This window comes from Anthonomus grandis, chromosome 22 (assembly GCF_022605725.1).
Source record: "Anthonomus grandis grandis chromosome 22, icAntGran1.3, whole genome shotgun sequence".
Lineage (NCBI taxonomy): Eukaryota > Metazoa > Arthropoda > Insecta > Coleoptera > Curculionidae > Anthonomus > Anthonomus grandis.
This window is the reverse complement of record NC_065567.1, coordinates 32,242,205-32,257,203: the sequence shown is the minus strand read 5'-3', so window position 1 is coordinate 32,257,203 and position 14,999 is coordinate 32,242,205. Positions and strand designations below refer to the sequence as shown.

At 32.8% G+C, this 14,999-nt stretch overlaps 1 protein-coding gene across 3 annotated transcripts in view; it reads right to left on the bottom strand.

Annotated features, from left to right (window-relative positions):
* Positions 1–14,999, bottom strand: part of LOC126748098 (protein Tob1-like) — a 109,290-nt gene that overhangs the window by 13,584 nt on the left and 80,707 nt on the right. For all 3 annotated transcript variants that reach the window (XM_050457098.1, XM_050457097.1, XM_050457096.1), the window contains 4 exons: positions 7,916–8,212; positions 3,363–3,619; positions 3,106–3,298; positions 2,230–2,432 (listed from right to left, as the gene is read on the bottom strand). In XM_050457098.1, the coding sequence (XP_050313055.1) occupies positions 2,230–2,432; positions 3,106–3,298; positions 3,363–3,619; positions 7,916–8,038 (776 nt within the window). In that variant the 5' untranslated portion in view covers positions 8,039–8,212. The remainder of the gene's footprint in view (positions 1–2,229; positions 2,433–3,105; positions 3,299–3,362; positions 3,620–7,915; positions 8,213–14,999) is intronic.

Here is a 14,999-nt window from a genome sequence, read left to right as displayed (position 1 = left end):
ATATTGTTGACTGTACTGCGCGATATGGTACGTTAATCTTTGCAATACTTCCAAGCTATCTGCTATAACCATGGTATCGTCGGCGTATCGTATATTACTCAGGCTGACTCTATTCTTCTGCCATTCCGTTAAGGACTTGTTGGAATATAATTTCTAGATCTCACAGAAAAAATTACTCTAACCATTCTTCTTAATAAAATTTTCAACTTTGACAGGGTAACTGTATTAATTCCTAGCAATTGATACAGTTTTTTAATTTATTTTTCAGGATTTGCTTCATAATTGGTGCAGTCAGAAGCTTTTGTCAGATCATAGAAAACCGCTGCCAAGGTCTTCTAGGTATATGAATATTACTTAATATATGATATACTAATATTTTTATAACCTTTATGTATACTTACAATTTAAAAAATAAATACTTGTTTACGTTGTGAACATTTTTCCACGGAAAATAACTAATATATTAAGGCTTCAGGGACCACTCAAGGATTTCTAGCTAAATTCCCCATTAATGTTTCTGAAATTCCTAGAAAACAAAAATCTCCACAATCTGGCTTATAGCTTCTAAGGCAGCTGTCTGTGAAATTTTGCTACTATCACTAAGTTTTGCACATTTAGAGACTTATTATAGGGTTTAGTTTGCTTATGGTCACCTGTAGCCCTAAATTTTTGACTCTAAAGCCCTTTTTCCATATTCTGAGCCTGCAGGAGGCTCTGAAACAAGAATCTGCATACTGCTTAAAACTTGGGGCATAATGTCAAATTCTTTGGAACACAATAACTCAAACTCAAAAGCCTCAAACGATTTGTAATTTTCAGGACTAAACGTTCAATGGAGGTTTGAGAGCTGTATGGTTTTTAGAGAAGGTCGGTGTACAGGAAGTGTTTCTAGAAGAAAAATTCTACGAGTCCTGAAAATTTTTATCAGGACTCAACTTTTCAACAATTTCATACTGTTAATTATAATTTATTTGTATAACTTATATATCAATGGGGTTTTCATACGAAATAAGTTTAACTATTTTATTCTAAGAAGATGGCTGCAATCTCTCAAAACTGTTATCTGGAGATTACTTGAGCCATTCTATTAAGTTTGAGTAATACAATTTTGATGTGAAGAAATATTTCTTAGAAATATATCAAAGTCAGGATTACTTTACACGGCAGTATACCCACTTAAATCAAGGATTTTTTTTAGTTCTTTCATTCATTGTCAAGTCAACTGTGTTCCCTAGAGATCTGATGAGGAGACCTACTCTGGACTCATAATATTTAGTTCTGAGCATTGCCATAGTTGATTTCTAGTAAAACTATCCCAGGATCTTTAATGTAGCGAATGTCCTTTGCCATCTAAATCCTTATGTCGTTGACCCATGTCTATCTGCCTTTGAGGAAGATTTCTCATTTTCAAGCAATTGATTCCTTAGGATGCATGTTTGCTGTTTATATGACAGCCGTCAAAATGCAAACGTAGATCCAGATTACTTCACGCGAATGTATGAAGGATAATGACTTTTGTCTTTGAAACCAGTTGAAACCATGTTAATTTGCTTTAAGTGTAAATAGGTTTTTTGAAAAAAAAAATGCACAAACTTTTTTTTGCCGCTAAAGTAGGCTTAGCAATAAGTCTAGCACGGCAACACACTTAAGTAATTTACTTCAAATTACACAAAGAACAGTGAAAATTTAAAATATTTCCACTTTTAGTTTCTTTGCGAGTTATAGTCTAATAATAGGTCCAAACCTGCCAAAGTAACCCCAATTTATGGTATATCTTTAGTATATAAGGCAAAATGTGTAAATAAGGTTTAATTTTCTCACACGTATCCAGAATAAAAAAAAAGTGTTTGGTTAGTGGGAAAACTGTTACCACACCAAAGGTTCCAACCATAAGACTTATATGTTAAAAATATTCAATATTAATTATAATTAAAACAAAATTTTATAACTTCTATACTGTTGATTCTAACAATGTGACGCAATCAAATAATTTGTAGACAACTTTAAGTGGTTTTACATAAGCTGCTTCTTTGACCCTTTTTATCAAAAAAATGATCACTGATGTGATGTGACTGAAATGATAAGCATTTTATTCTGAAAAACCTTGACTCAGCAGCCTATAAAAGCTAATTTTTGCCTTATGGATCAAACTGTTCCTCTAATTAACATTTTACGGTTTGAACCAGCTAAGAGCTACTTATAATATAAAGAAAGCCCATGGAGTCGTACCTATTTGCCCTCTTGCTACTGGTTTTCAACTTGGTACTTCCAAACTTCGTCTGAGCAAACGTGGCCGTGGTGAAAGTTAAGGGTGTGGTGGTTCGTGGTATGAAAGCCGGTACTGGCGAGGGTGATCCTTTGTAAGAATTACCCATGGAGGTGGGGGACGGCGCTGTAGAATTCGAGGCTAGGTGGGGGTTATTCGGTACCACCTAGAAAGAAGATTTAATCGAGTTAATGTATTGCTTTTGGGACAAATTAAGTAAGCAAAAAGATTTATTGATGCATGACAGCTACTTTATTTTTTTGGCACGTATTAGTCTTTAAATCACGTCTCTATCTCTAATAGAAATGAAATGATAAAATTTCGGAAGAAATAAAAAATTAAGACAAAATTATGAGTTGTCGATTTTTTTAATGCATAAAAATACTTTAATGATTGAGTTTTCAAATCACATCTTTATCATTATCTCTAATAACTAGGACATTACTTGATCTATTCGTCATCTTGACTGACTGAAAATAATTAAATTATAGGAAAGGGACAAAAATGAAATGAGAACGAATCAACCATTCGCTGTCCGTTCAACTACTACTTTTTTTTTAATTGAAGCAGTCTATTTTGGAAGTGGAGTGAATGGTTAATAAGGAAAATATTTTTTCAATAATACTCTTTTCTCCACAAAAGAGGTTTTTAATTACGAAACTGAGTTGAAAGTGCTTGAAAGTGATTAAAAGAAGTGCTGAATCTGATGATAATGATGATGAGTCTCATTGAACTGCATCACTCTTAAAACAAAATTAGCATTTATATAAGAAGAAAATAGTTCTTTTAAAGAAAACATATTCCTTAGTTACTACTTCTTATCCTTTCTACGCTATTACCTGATTGCCATTTGGTGGTGCTGCTTGACCCTGTATCTGTGGCCCTTGAGCAGCATTAACGTTGGCATTCTGACCGCCATTGAAGGGCGTCAGCGATTTGCTGGGCGACAAACTAAGATTGTTCAGGCTGCAACTCACTGAGTCGATCGGCCTAAAGCACTGAGCTTCCGGGTTGAAGGTTTTCGTTACCTCCCTGAAACCCACATGAATATCAAATATTTCCACCAAATGAAATCAAATCTCCCCCATTGACTCACCTATCAGCAGAATGATCGTCTTGAGGATCGAGTTTCTCACTAAATAAAATTTTCACAGCCCCCTTTTCTCCAATCCTGTAGCTCACTTCACCAGGATCCACCCACACTGCCAGTTCTTGTGGAAGATTCTCGAGGATATCCTGAATTGGCACTCCGCTCTCTCGGGCAGCCCTCTCAAGAACCTTATCGATTGGGTCACCAGTCTTTAAACATCTGAATGCTGAGCCTTTGAAGGGTTTCTCTGGATACCAGTGACCCTGAAAGAAAAACATAAGTATTTTATTCATTCTCTTAAGGCTTTTAATTAGGTTACTGCACACACGCTTATTTTAAACATTGATTAGGAGTGATCTTAGGAAAACCAAAAACTCCTCTGGCCGTTCTGTCAAGTGTATATTGAGCCTAATCTGTCAATGATAACAATTCATAGTTGTCATTTCATGGTAATATACTAAAGTCACTTGTCAATTTCTGTCATTGCCGTAATGCGCATGATTTGACTTAATAATTAATTGAGAAAATATTAATCAAGAAATTCATTGCCACGGTATGAGTAATGACCGATGAGTGAATTTAAGTCTGTGCGCATATCTTCGATTTGACATTTCGTTTTATAGGTTTAAGCCCGTTCCACACTTGCGATGTTTAAAATTGAGTTGAATGAGGAAAAACTTCCAGAAATATTTAATTAAAATTAAAAGCATTAGGTGGCAAAAAATATAGAAAAGTAATGATGCAATGTCGAATCTGAAATAGGTGTCAAATTGATTTGTAGTGGATTCGGATTATCATCATTATTATCATGAAACCAGAGGGCATTTCGTAAAATGTCATCTAGGTTGTCACTTGTCAACAAATATTCAGCCTTAAGGAAATTGGATATTTCTTGATGATTTATGTCGAAGCTTGACTGAAAGAAGTTGGAGGTTTAGGAAGAGTAACATCAAAAATTGATCAAACATGATCAAAAAAGTTGAATTTTTATTGTTGTTGCCATATAACTAGGCTTGAAGGAAATCCTATAAAGATCATTTCCAATACGAGTTTTAATCAGATTTTAGGATCAGTTATATCTGTTTCCTTATTGGAAGAACTGCCATTGGTGATAAAGGATTTACCATGGTTAAGGCATGATGAAACTACTTGGTGGCGTGGACCTCATTTAAGGCCTTCCAGATCACCAGATCTAAATCGAATAGAGTTTTTTACATTAGACATTTAAAGTAAAAGTTATGGAATTATATGGCTCTTCTTATCTTATCCTGAGAGGAGAGTATTATTTAAAAAATTTCTCAATTGAATGATGTCTCTATGTGATCTGTTTTTCAGACTTTCCATAGAAGAGCTTCTCAAAATATTCATTTTCAAAAATATCAATATTAATGTCTTAATGATAACTGCTATTTTTTGATTGATGCAAATCTTGAATGAATAGAGTTGGAGATCCAGGAAGAGCAGTGCTAGTAGAAAAAATGTCCTGCAATTGAAATTTTAAGCAGCTGTCAAGATTTTAATACAAAAAATTCCTAAAATATTCATATACATTACATTAACCTTGTCTACACTTGTTTGTTTCTTAAACCAAAGCAATTATATCAAGTATTATCACAATCAATAGCCGGTGTAGCAATTTAATCTATTGTGAGATGATTGGAGAAATCCAAGTGACACAGAACTCCATAGTACACCGTTTACGAATAGTCTAAGAGGGAAGGAATATAAAAAGAATGCATTTGATGAGTTTGCTTGAAAGGTATATGTTATCCAATCCTACCAAGAAGTTCAGGACAAGAACTCTGGGAACGTAAAATATCATAAAAGGCTTTCGTGTAATGTCATACCTTCTAGGTTTCCAAAATAGTAAGCTTCAAATCAAATTCATAATAAATCTTGTTAAGTTGTTATACTGAGGCTTCCATATGTATGATCCATACTCAAGGTGAGCATGAACTTGGGTGCAGTAGAGAACTTAATGAAATGAGCACTTTCAATGTGCTTTGTGTATCTTCTTATCAAATCCAGCATTTGTAGGGACTTTAAAACAATAGTCACAATGTGAGAAGAAAACTTTGTTTGGAATAGAACACAAATTCCAGGTTCTTTACACTAGGTACAACCTCCAGAAGTATCACTAATAGAATAGACATAACTTTAAATGTTTAAGTCCATATTGTTGTTGATACACCAAGCTACAAGCCTGTCCAGATCCAGTTGTAGGTTGACGCCATCAGCCTCATTTGTAATACTACAAAAAGATTTTAGGTCATCTGCAAATAAAAGGTAGTCACTGTGTATAAAGCAAGTACCAAAAACGTTAATGGGATCCTTGAGGACCACCAGAAGGTACATTTATTAGATTAAAAATTACACAGCCTGATAATCTGCCTACTATCCATTAATTAAGTAACTTCTCAGCCACAGATGCCATAACGATTTAATTTCTTTCGTGATTTTCACACTGTCAAATGTTTTTGAAAAATTAGTGTAAACAGCATGTACCTAACTACTATTTTCAAATGACTGGATAACAAGATCAACAAAAGGTAGAACATTCAACTCAGCGTATCTGCCTGACAGAAACTCCAACTGTTTTAGTATTAGTTGAACTAAGATATCAGATAATTATGTATCAAGTTTTTGGAAAGCTGGGAAATTGAGCTGAGAATACTTATAAGCTGATAATTTGTAACTTGCTTGTTATCTCCAGATTCCAAAATTAGTGTGATAAAACTATATTTCCAGAACTAGTGAAAATCACCTGTTTTCAATGAGAAGTTAAATGTTTTTAATATAAAACTGCATTCTCTCAAAAACATCGAAGGCAAACCATCAGGACCAGGACCTTTGCTAGTATTCATAATAGGATTGGATGAAATGAATTGCAGCTCCAAGAAGAGCAGTACCAGTTAAAAGCGATTAGAAGAAATTTTCTTATAATTGAAATCTTAGTCCTCATTAATCTAGTTTTAAAGAAAATGTTACAAAAACAACGGGTAGAAGGAAACTCCTGTAAATATTAATCAAGATTCAAGCCTGGAATTGATGTAAATTATTATCTTTTTCTTGAAAGATGTAGCAAAGAATGTAACGTGGTTATACAATCATTAGTTGAAGAGCCTGCCAGATCACCGGACTTAGATCTGATTGATTTTGTTATATCAGGACATTTAAAGTGAATAGTTTGACTTCCTCTTCTCAAAAATTATTAAACAAAATCAGGACAATTGAATGATGCTTTAATATGATCATTTCTTCACACTTTAGATAGAAAAAGCATTTATTTTCAAGATTATTAATAATAACCTTTTAATGATACTTGAAAGTTTTTGATTAATGTAAAGCTTGAATGCCTAGAATTCGAGATGCAGTGCCAGTTGAAAGAGATTAGAAGAAAATTCCTGTAATTGGAATCATAGGTCTGATTAATCTAATTTTAAACAAAATGTTACTGCCACAACTTATCGAGGACTCCTCTTATAAGTTTTGACTAGGAATCAAGGTTGGCATTGATGTACATTATTATCATTTTTTTGAAACATGTATCGAAGAATGTAACGTGGTTTATGCATTTAATAGTTGAAGAGTCTGCCAGATTACCCGATTTAGATGAAATAGATTTTTTATATGAGGACATTTAAGTGGCTAGTTTATAATGATTTGGCTACTTCTTCCTGGGAATTATTAAGCAAAATCAGTAGAGAGAGATTGGAAGAATATTTCCTGTAATTGAAATTAGGCTTAATTAACCTAGTTTTAAAGAAAATGTTACAACCACAACGTACGCAAGCGAACTTCTGTATATTTTAATTGAGATTCAGGGTTGGAATTGGCGTGAATTATCTTCTTCTTAAAAGGAGTATCAAATATTGTAACGTGATTATGCATTCCTTAAATGAAGAGCCTGCCAGATCACCGGATTTATATTTAATAGATTTTTTATATCAGAACATTTAAAGTGAAATTATTTGGTTACTTCATCCTAAGAATTATTGAAATATTATTTAAAAAAATAAAGATACTAGAAGATTTAATTGAATGATGTCTCAATGTAATCATTTTTTCAGACTTTGCAGCTGTTTGTCATGCTCATGGTAGCGAAGCTTGTCAAAGATATTTGCAATATTTTGATTGATATAAAGCTTGAAAAAAAGGAATTGGAATTATAGGACAGTCAGTTTGTGTATGTTACAGACACAATATGTGGAAGCAAACTCCTGCAGGTTTAAATTAGGATTCAAGGCTGGAATTCATATACAGTATTATCTTTTACTTGAGAGAAGTTTTAAAAAATGCAACGTTGCTTATGCATTCATTAGTTGAAGTGCCTGCTAGATCTCCGGACTCAGATCTAATGGACTTTTTTTATTAGGACATTAAATTTTTTTTAAGTGAATTAAATTTTAATGCTCATTTTTCTACACTTTGCAGCCGTTATTTTAATAGAAAAGTTTCTCAAAGTATTCTTTCTGAAGTATATTAATCATTAGTTAAAATGCCTGCTTGATCATCAGACTTTGATGCTAATGATATGAGAAAGAATTAGAACTCCTTACCTGGAATTTCTCTTTTAATGCTTTCTCCAACTCCTCTCCGAAAATATTAACTCGCCTCCTGGGAAGTTTATTGTACAGGTACGAAATTACGAAGTTAAGTGCTACTTGTACTTCTATATGCATCTTTTTAGTTTGTAAGGTAAATTAATGTTCGTCAGTGTAATATCGATAGATTGAGAATTAGTCCAACATTAAGCTTCTGGCGTGGATAATGTTAAAAATCACTGTGTTTTCTTTTTGGTTAGTCTATCGTATATCTATTTAGCTTTTTTCTTCTTAGTTAAGGTACGACGTGATCTGAAAGAAAAAGAAATTGTTATTAAAATTTAAAAAAATTAATAATTTATATTACATATCATCTTGTCCACCACCGTTATTATTAAAAAAAAATAGTTTAAGTATTCTATGAAAATAATAAGCTCTCTGTCATTAACCTTCAGTGGTAAATGTACTTAAGTAATATAATATACATACATTAACTACCGCTATGCAAATATTTACAATAATAGTTAAACTATCTAGAGCAGCCAGAAGCAAACAAAAAAGATGTTAAAAGGTCGTCGCTCCTCTTACAGACCCATAACAATTCTTTGTTTGTTAACCTTTCTTTAAACTAATTTAATTAACTATCGGGGGCGTCTGATGCTCTTGCTTATATAGCAAAAAACAGCTTATTAAATGAACTCTTTTTTAATGTAATTTAACAACAGTTTGAACACGTGGGCAATTTATCAATATCATAATCGAAATCATGCTATTCCTTATAGAACTCTTATCATTACAAGTATTCATCTTTTGCATATTCTAATTTGATAAGTATAAACAAAGTCGTTATGGATCCGGGTCACTATACCCTTGTGACCCATATGCATATTCAGCTCATTTTAATAACAAATTTTAAACAATTTGTATTTACGCTCGATTTCTGATAAATATGTACTGTAAGCATATGTATATTTGGTTTAACGTAAGCATTACGTGCTATATGAGTAACAAATCAGAAGTAAGGAAGAGTTTCGTGATCACTCAATGGTGATCTACTTATAAGGATCAAATCATTAACAGAGAGTGAAGAAGAATTTTTGTATTTTGTTGGTGATTCACTATAAAAATTACTACAGATCTTGGATCTTAAAAATTCTCAACTGTTTTCCCTAACTTGCATTCATGTAAATGTTTCTTAAAGAATAGTTTTATAGAATCATATCGTATCGCATCGTACTTGAAGTTCAATTTCTTCAAACTCTTTGATAACTGGAGTTCAACGTTAGTTTTTAAATCAACAACTGTACTTTTATCTCTTTTAAAGGATCAGTTCAACAATTTCTCGTTAACTGGACATCCCAGAATAGCATTATTTCATAGCTAATTTTGCACTCTATTGAATGGTCAGAAGATAAAAAATATGAGTGAAATATATGGAAATACCACAAAATTGATTTCTCGCTATACGGAAAACCTAATAAAAATTAAAAACAGGTTTTTCTATGTCGCAAATATTGTTGCTAAGGTCGTGGTTTATTTACGATATTGTTTATAAATAAAGTAAATATAATTCGTTCAGGTTTTTTTTTCTTAGAAGAACATGCAACTTTTTGATGTTATTTCTAGTTAAGATGAATTAAATATTGTATAATAAAATTTGCGAATCTTTAAAAGGCGCATGAGCGGTTTTTGAATTTATTTACGTGAATTAATTACGTGGTTTAATGAATATTTATTCAAGGTTTTGTAAAAGCGATTCGGAAGAATAGTATGAAATTAAAAACACCAGATTTTTTTATTTATTTTCTATTGTTTACATGCGCATAATATTAATACCATTATTATCATTCTGTCTGATAATTCACCTTCACAATTGATAAGGCTCTTAATATAATTTTAATTAATGGAAAAAATTAGATTTATCGCACGGATATGACGTACATCTATTTAATTTTTTTTTTGAAATTCATTGTGAAAGAAAACAATAATTTTATTAAAATTTAATAATCCCGACAGCTGTTCACTAAAGACACATGCCTATAATAATTTTTTTTTTAATTAAAGCTTTTATAGAGCGGTAAAATAATAAGGGTCAAGTTTCGAGTCAGCACGCAACGTTCTGCGCCGATAGGGCACTGTTTACAACGTTGCCATTGCCCTGTGTTGGTTAAATAAATATTTTAAGTGCAATTTTTGCTGTAATTCAAATTAAAATACTTATATTCTAATACGTACTTTCTGCAAAACATTCTTTATCATTTTAGCCATTTTGCAAAATAATTATTTAATCGTAAATCGAGATAATAATTAACAAGATAACGAGAATATGTACGATGTACTGTACATGTCTACCATATACACATGTAAAATATTGAAAGGTTAATATCCAATTTTTTTTATACAGGAAACCGATAATAAAATTGACGTACTTCCTAAAATAAAAGAAAATTCAATTGTCACGCATTCAAACTACGATACCCCGGCGTGTTTATTAAATACGTATCAAGTGGGTTCATTTCTGCCATGTTTTTCTTTCTAATAGTTTAATAACAAATTTTCCATTCAGATAATGATGACAACATTACGACGTAGCCAATTCATAATTTCACTCAATTAAATAATTATTCTGGGCGGGAATTCAATTAATTTATCGAACTAAGATGTAATTAATGTAAAAGGCTCTTTTTTAAATCGGGATCTTAAAAATGTATTTAAAACAGTATTTGCAATATGCTATTTAATGAATTATACTTTTGTGCAACGTGACATCTTAGAGTGCAACTTTCTGCGCTGACATGCATTCAATTACAACGTTGTCAATGGTTTGAATTTTAAGTTACTGAGCAAGTTATTTGGAGATGGTGCTGTGCCTTGGTTCCTAATTTCGCATTGTCATAATAATTTACCATAATTTTGTAAGAAATTTATATTCCAATATCTTGGACTCAATAAATGTTTTTTTTTTTTAATATAAATTACGACACTCGTTATTCTTTTATGTAGCGGTGAGATGTTGGCTGACGAGTTCCAGACAAACGCGCCACGTTCGGCGCCGATAGGCGGAGTTAATAAATATATATCGGTTTGAAAACGTCTTTCATCATTGTCTGATCTGAACTTCCACTTTCTTTTGTTGTTCCACTGTTCCTCTATCAGGTCTCTCGTACTAATGCATTTTGTTTTTTTTCTCACGTTTTCTTCGGTTCCTTCGTTTTCTGCGATTTGGTGGTACCCATTTCATAGTAGTCTTGTTTCTTCCATCCTTTGGTAGCATATTACCTCTTTTGCTTTATGTCTGTCATTACCGAGGCATTTATTTCCATTCGTTGTCGTACCTCGTCATTTATTATTGATACATCCAGTAATCTCCTAAAAAGATTCATTTCAATCACTTCAAGTTTTCTTCGATTTTGTTCCATTATTCTGCATGTCTCGGCTTCATAAGTTAAACTGTTCTTAATGAGTGTTTCATATATGTTGCATTTACGTTATTTCATTATACGTCACACTATTTAGACATCCTATAATTTTTCTGGCTTGTGTCATTCTTTTCTTTATTTCTCTATCACACTCAGATATGTGTAAACATGGCCACTAGCGACTTCATCTATATCTAATTGGATGTTAGGTGGTTCTGCTGTTAGATGGATGTTAGATGGATCACAACAATAAATCTTATGATTTATGTTTAAAATCTATGCATGAAATAAGGTTTATTCACCTCTAAAATTATAGGGTTAACGTCTCAATAAAGAATTAACGTGGATCGCTATATTCTTCAACTTAAGCAAGTCCTAATTTAATCAGTACTAATCAGATAATTTTCTTTAGTAATTTGGTTTCGAGAAATATGAGGTTCTAAATGCCATTATATGAGAAGGAATAACTTCAGGTGGCTATTTCGTCCAACTCTTTGAGAAACTGGTCAATGTAGTACCAATCTCTTATCCAGTTAAATTCACGACGTATTTAGCCGAATTAGTACACTATTAACTGGTCTTTCCAAATATTCACTAAAATTACTCTCGACCGATGTTGCAACCAGAGAGTTAATATGCGATAAATTGATCTTTGACAATCCTACCAACGACTGCGCCAATTAAAAACCGATAACACCAGAATCCCTTTTTAAAAATCCAACTTAGAATATAAAATTCGTATAAACTAAACTTGTATAGCATAACGAAAACAATAAAAAATAAAAAGAAATGCAAACTAAGCTAAAAATAAAAGTGCAACGTTAGTAATACGTTGCAATGATTTTAAACGTCCAAGGACACAAAAAGGATAAAATACGAGAATCAGCTTAAAGTGACATCACCAATGTATTTAGGTTGCATGAGCTATAATTCACGTTTTAGATAAAATAGAGGGTTCTTCAGTAAATTGGACAGCTCTCAATAGATATTTGAGAAAAGCTGATATTGGAATATATCTTCAAATGTTTCTAGCGTCGTCCAACTTAACTTTGGAAGAAAACGACTAATGCAATGGCTTGTCAATTTTAAGACATGACGATATAAGCTTCTGGATAAATAGTAAGGAAAGCTGCTAAAGTGTTACATAATGATAATAATCATTAAGTCGTATTTGATGAAGTAACTTTATGCTCTCCATTAAATATTTTCCAGAACATAGATGCTACAGTAGGGAGACCTTTTGACAGTGTCGCGTCTGCACTTAACAGTAATTACTTAAACGTGGCATACTCCCCTTTTGACGAGAGGGCATCCAGGAACGCCAGCATCCAGAATGTGTGGCGACAGTCTGCTCCAGAGCTATTGTGAACGGATGTGGGTCAAGTCGATATATTTGGGTGCGACCCAGTTGCGACTTTTAACTCCTTTTGCGTGTTGTTTATTGATCGCACCATTGTACGCAAGACCGCTCTCGTGGCCACGGGAAGCGTGCCACGCGGCTGGGTCGGGATTTAAGAGATTTTCGGCGGTTTTTCTGGATCTCGACCTGGACATGGATCCAGGAATAATGTCTTGGGTTAGGTTTGTTGCTTTTTTGTGAGGAAATTATAAAAATAGTTAATTTTATGTTTCTTTAGGTTGTTAATATGAGTTAGGGCAATATTGAAAAGCTTGACTTAATAGATGTACAAATACTCATACAACACGAATTTAAATGGGAATCAATAAAAGTGCTTATTTCTTCTACTGATGGTTCTTTGGAGAAGGTCATAAGTACATTTTGTTTTATCAATGGAGTTTGACATGTTGTATTTTTTACTAGTCTGATAAAACTTGTCTAGTCTGTACCCTCTGTCAATTATTGTCATTCTGTGTGACAAATTAATAAATAGGAATGGACTGAGACTATCACCCTGTCTTATTCCTGTTAGTGTCAGTATGTCTTTTGTTGTTTGATGTTGTTCACTGTTTATGATTGTTGTTATTGCAATGTATTGGAAGCCAAGATAAGGCCGATACGTTGCAATATATTAATATTTAAAATATATATTTGCAAGGAAATGTAATACTGTCCTCATTTTCTTAGTTAGTTTTTAGATAACGAGCTTAGTTTTTTAGATAACGTATCTATGTGCAAATCCCATTTCAAAGAGCCGTCCACAACAAGACCCAAGAACTTGACAGACTCAACAACTTCCAAACTGGTATTGTTTAGAATAAATGGAGGAATGGTCGTTTTATATGATAAGACTTTAGTTTTTGAGAGATTTAGGCATAAAAGATTGGAATCGCACCACGACTTAATGAAGACCAAGTCGTTGGAAATTGTTGTATGTAGTGCCATTGCATTCGGATTGCTCCAAGTGAAGCTAGTATCATCAGCAAAAAGACAGATTGTTCCGCTTATGTTCAGGCTGGCCAGGTCATTTATAAACAGCAGAAAGAGCATAGGACCCAAAACGGAACCTTGAGGTACCCCACATTCAATTGGTTTACAAGAAGATCTTGACGTATCGACCTTTACAAGTTGACTTAAACCATTGAAGGGATATACCTCTGAATCCATAGTGCTGCAATTTGTTAATTAAAACAATGTGGTTTACGCAATCGAAAGCCTTTGAAAAGTCACAGAAAATTGTTGCTGTTAAGTAATTTTTGTTAATATTTGAATAAACACTGTTAAATAGTGAGAATATAGCATCGTTGGTGCATTTTTTGCTCAGAAATCCAAACTGATAAGGGGTTAAGATATTACATTTAAACAAAAATGACAAAAACCTTTTTTTAGCCAGGCGTTCTATGATCTTTGAGAGGGTTGGAACAAGTGCAATTGGACGATAGTTTGAGGTTTGATCTTTATCTCCTCCTTTATGTAATGGAATGATTATTGCAGTTTTAAGGCAGTTTGGAAAGACCTCATTTTGAAATGACATGTTGATTAGGTCTACTAAAAACATTTTAAGAGTAAGCCCATCTGTACCAGCTGATGATTTGTTTTTTATTTCGTTAATTGTACTTTGAAGTTCTGTAAATGATACTGGCGTAAAAAAGAAATTGTGCAAATTTTCATTAGAGAGATATGACAGAGGATCATCAGAAGGTGTTATGGTGGCCATTAGATTTTTTGCCACGTTTACAAAATAATTGCTTAGTTCCTCGGGTGATGTAGAGATAGTGCTAGTTGAGGTAGACTTATTTCTTAGCTCGTTAACAATAGACCATGTTTCTTTAGCTACATTGCCAGATTTTGCCAGCCTCCCACTGTAATAGATTTCTTTTGCAGCTTTAATTGTTTTAAGATAAGTTTTCCTATACTGCTTGACGTAATTATGAAAAGCAATAGATTCTGAGAACTTTTTTAGGTAGGAAAGTGAGCGCATGTTTTTTGCCGATACACGAAGACCTTTGGAGGACCAGGGCTTTTGTTTTTTAGTTTTAATTGGCCTTAGAGGAAAAGATATATTTGCAATATCTGATAGCGAATTTAAGAATCTGGAGAACTCATTATCAGATCTTATTGTCAGTATTCTTATTTTTTTTTAATTATTGTAAAGATATTCATAAATAAATTAGTTATGTTTATTTCTTGGTATATTTGTTAGTTTTAGTGAAAGTGTGATAATAGGCAAAGCGTTTACTTGTATTTAAATTCACTAAGGTATTTTGCCTTTCCTGGATTA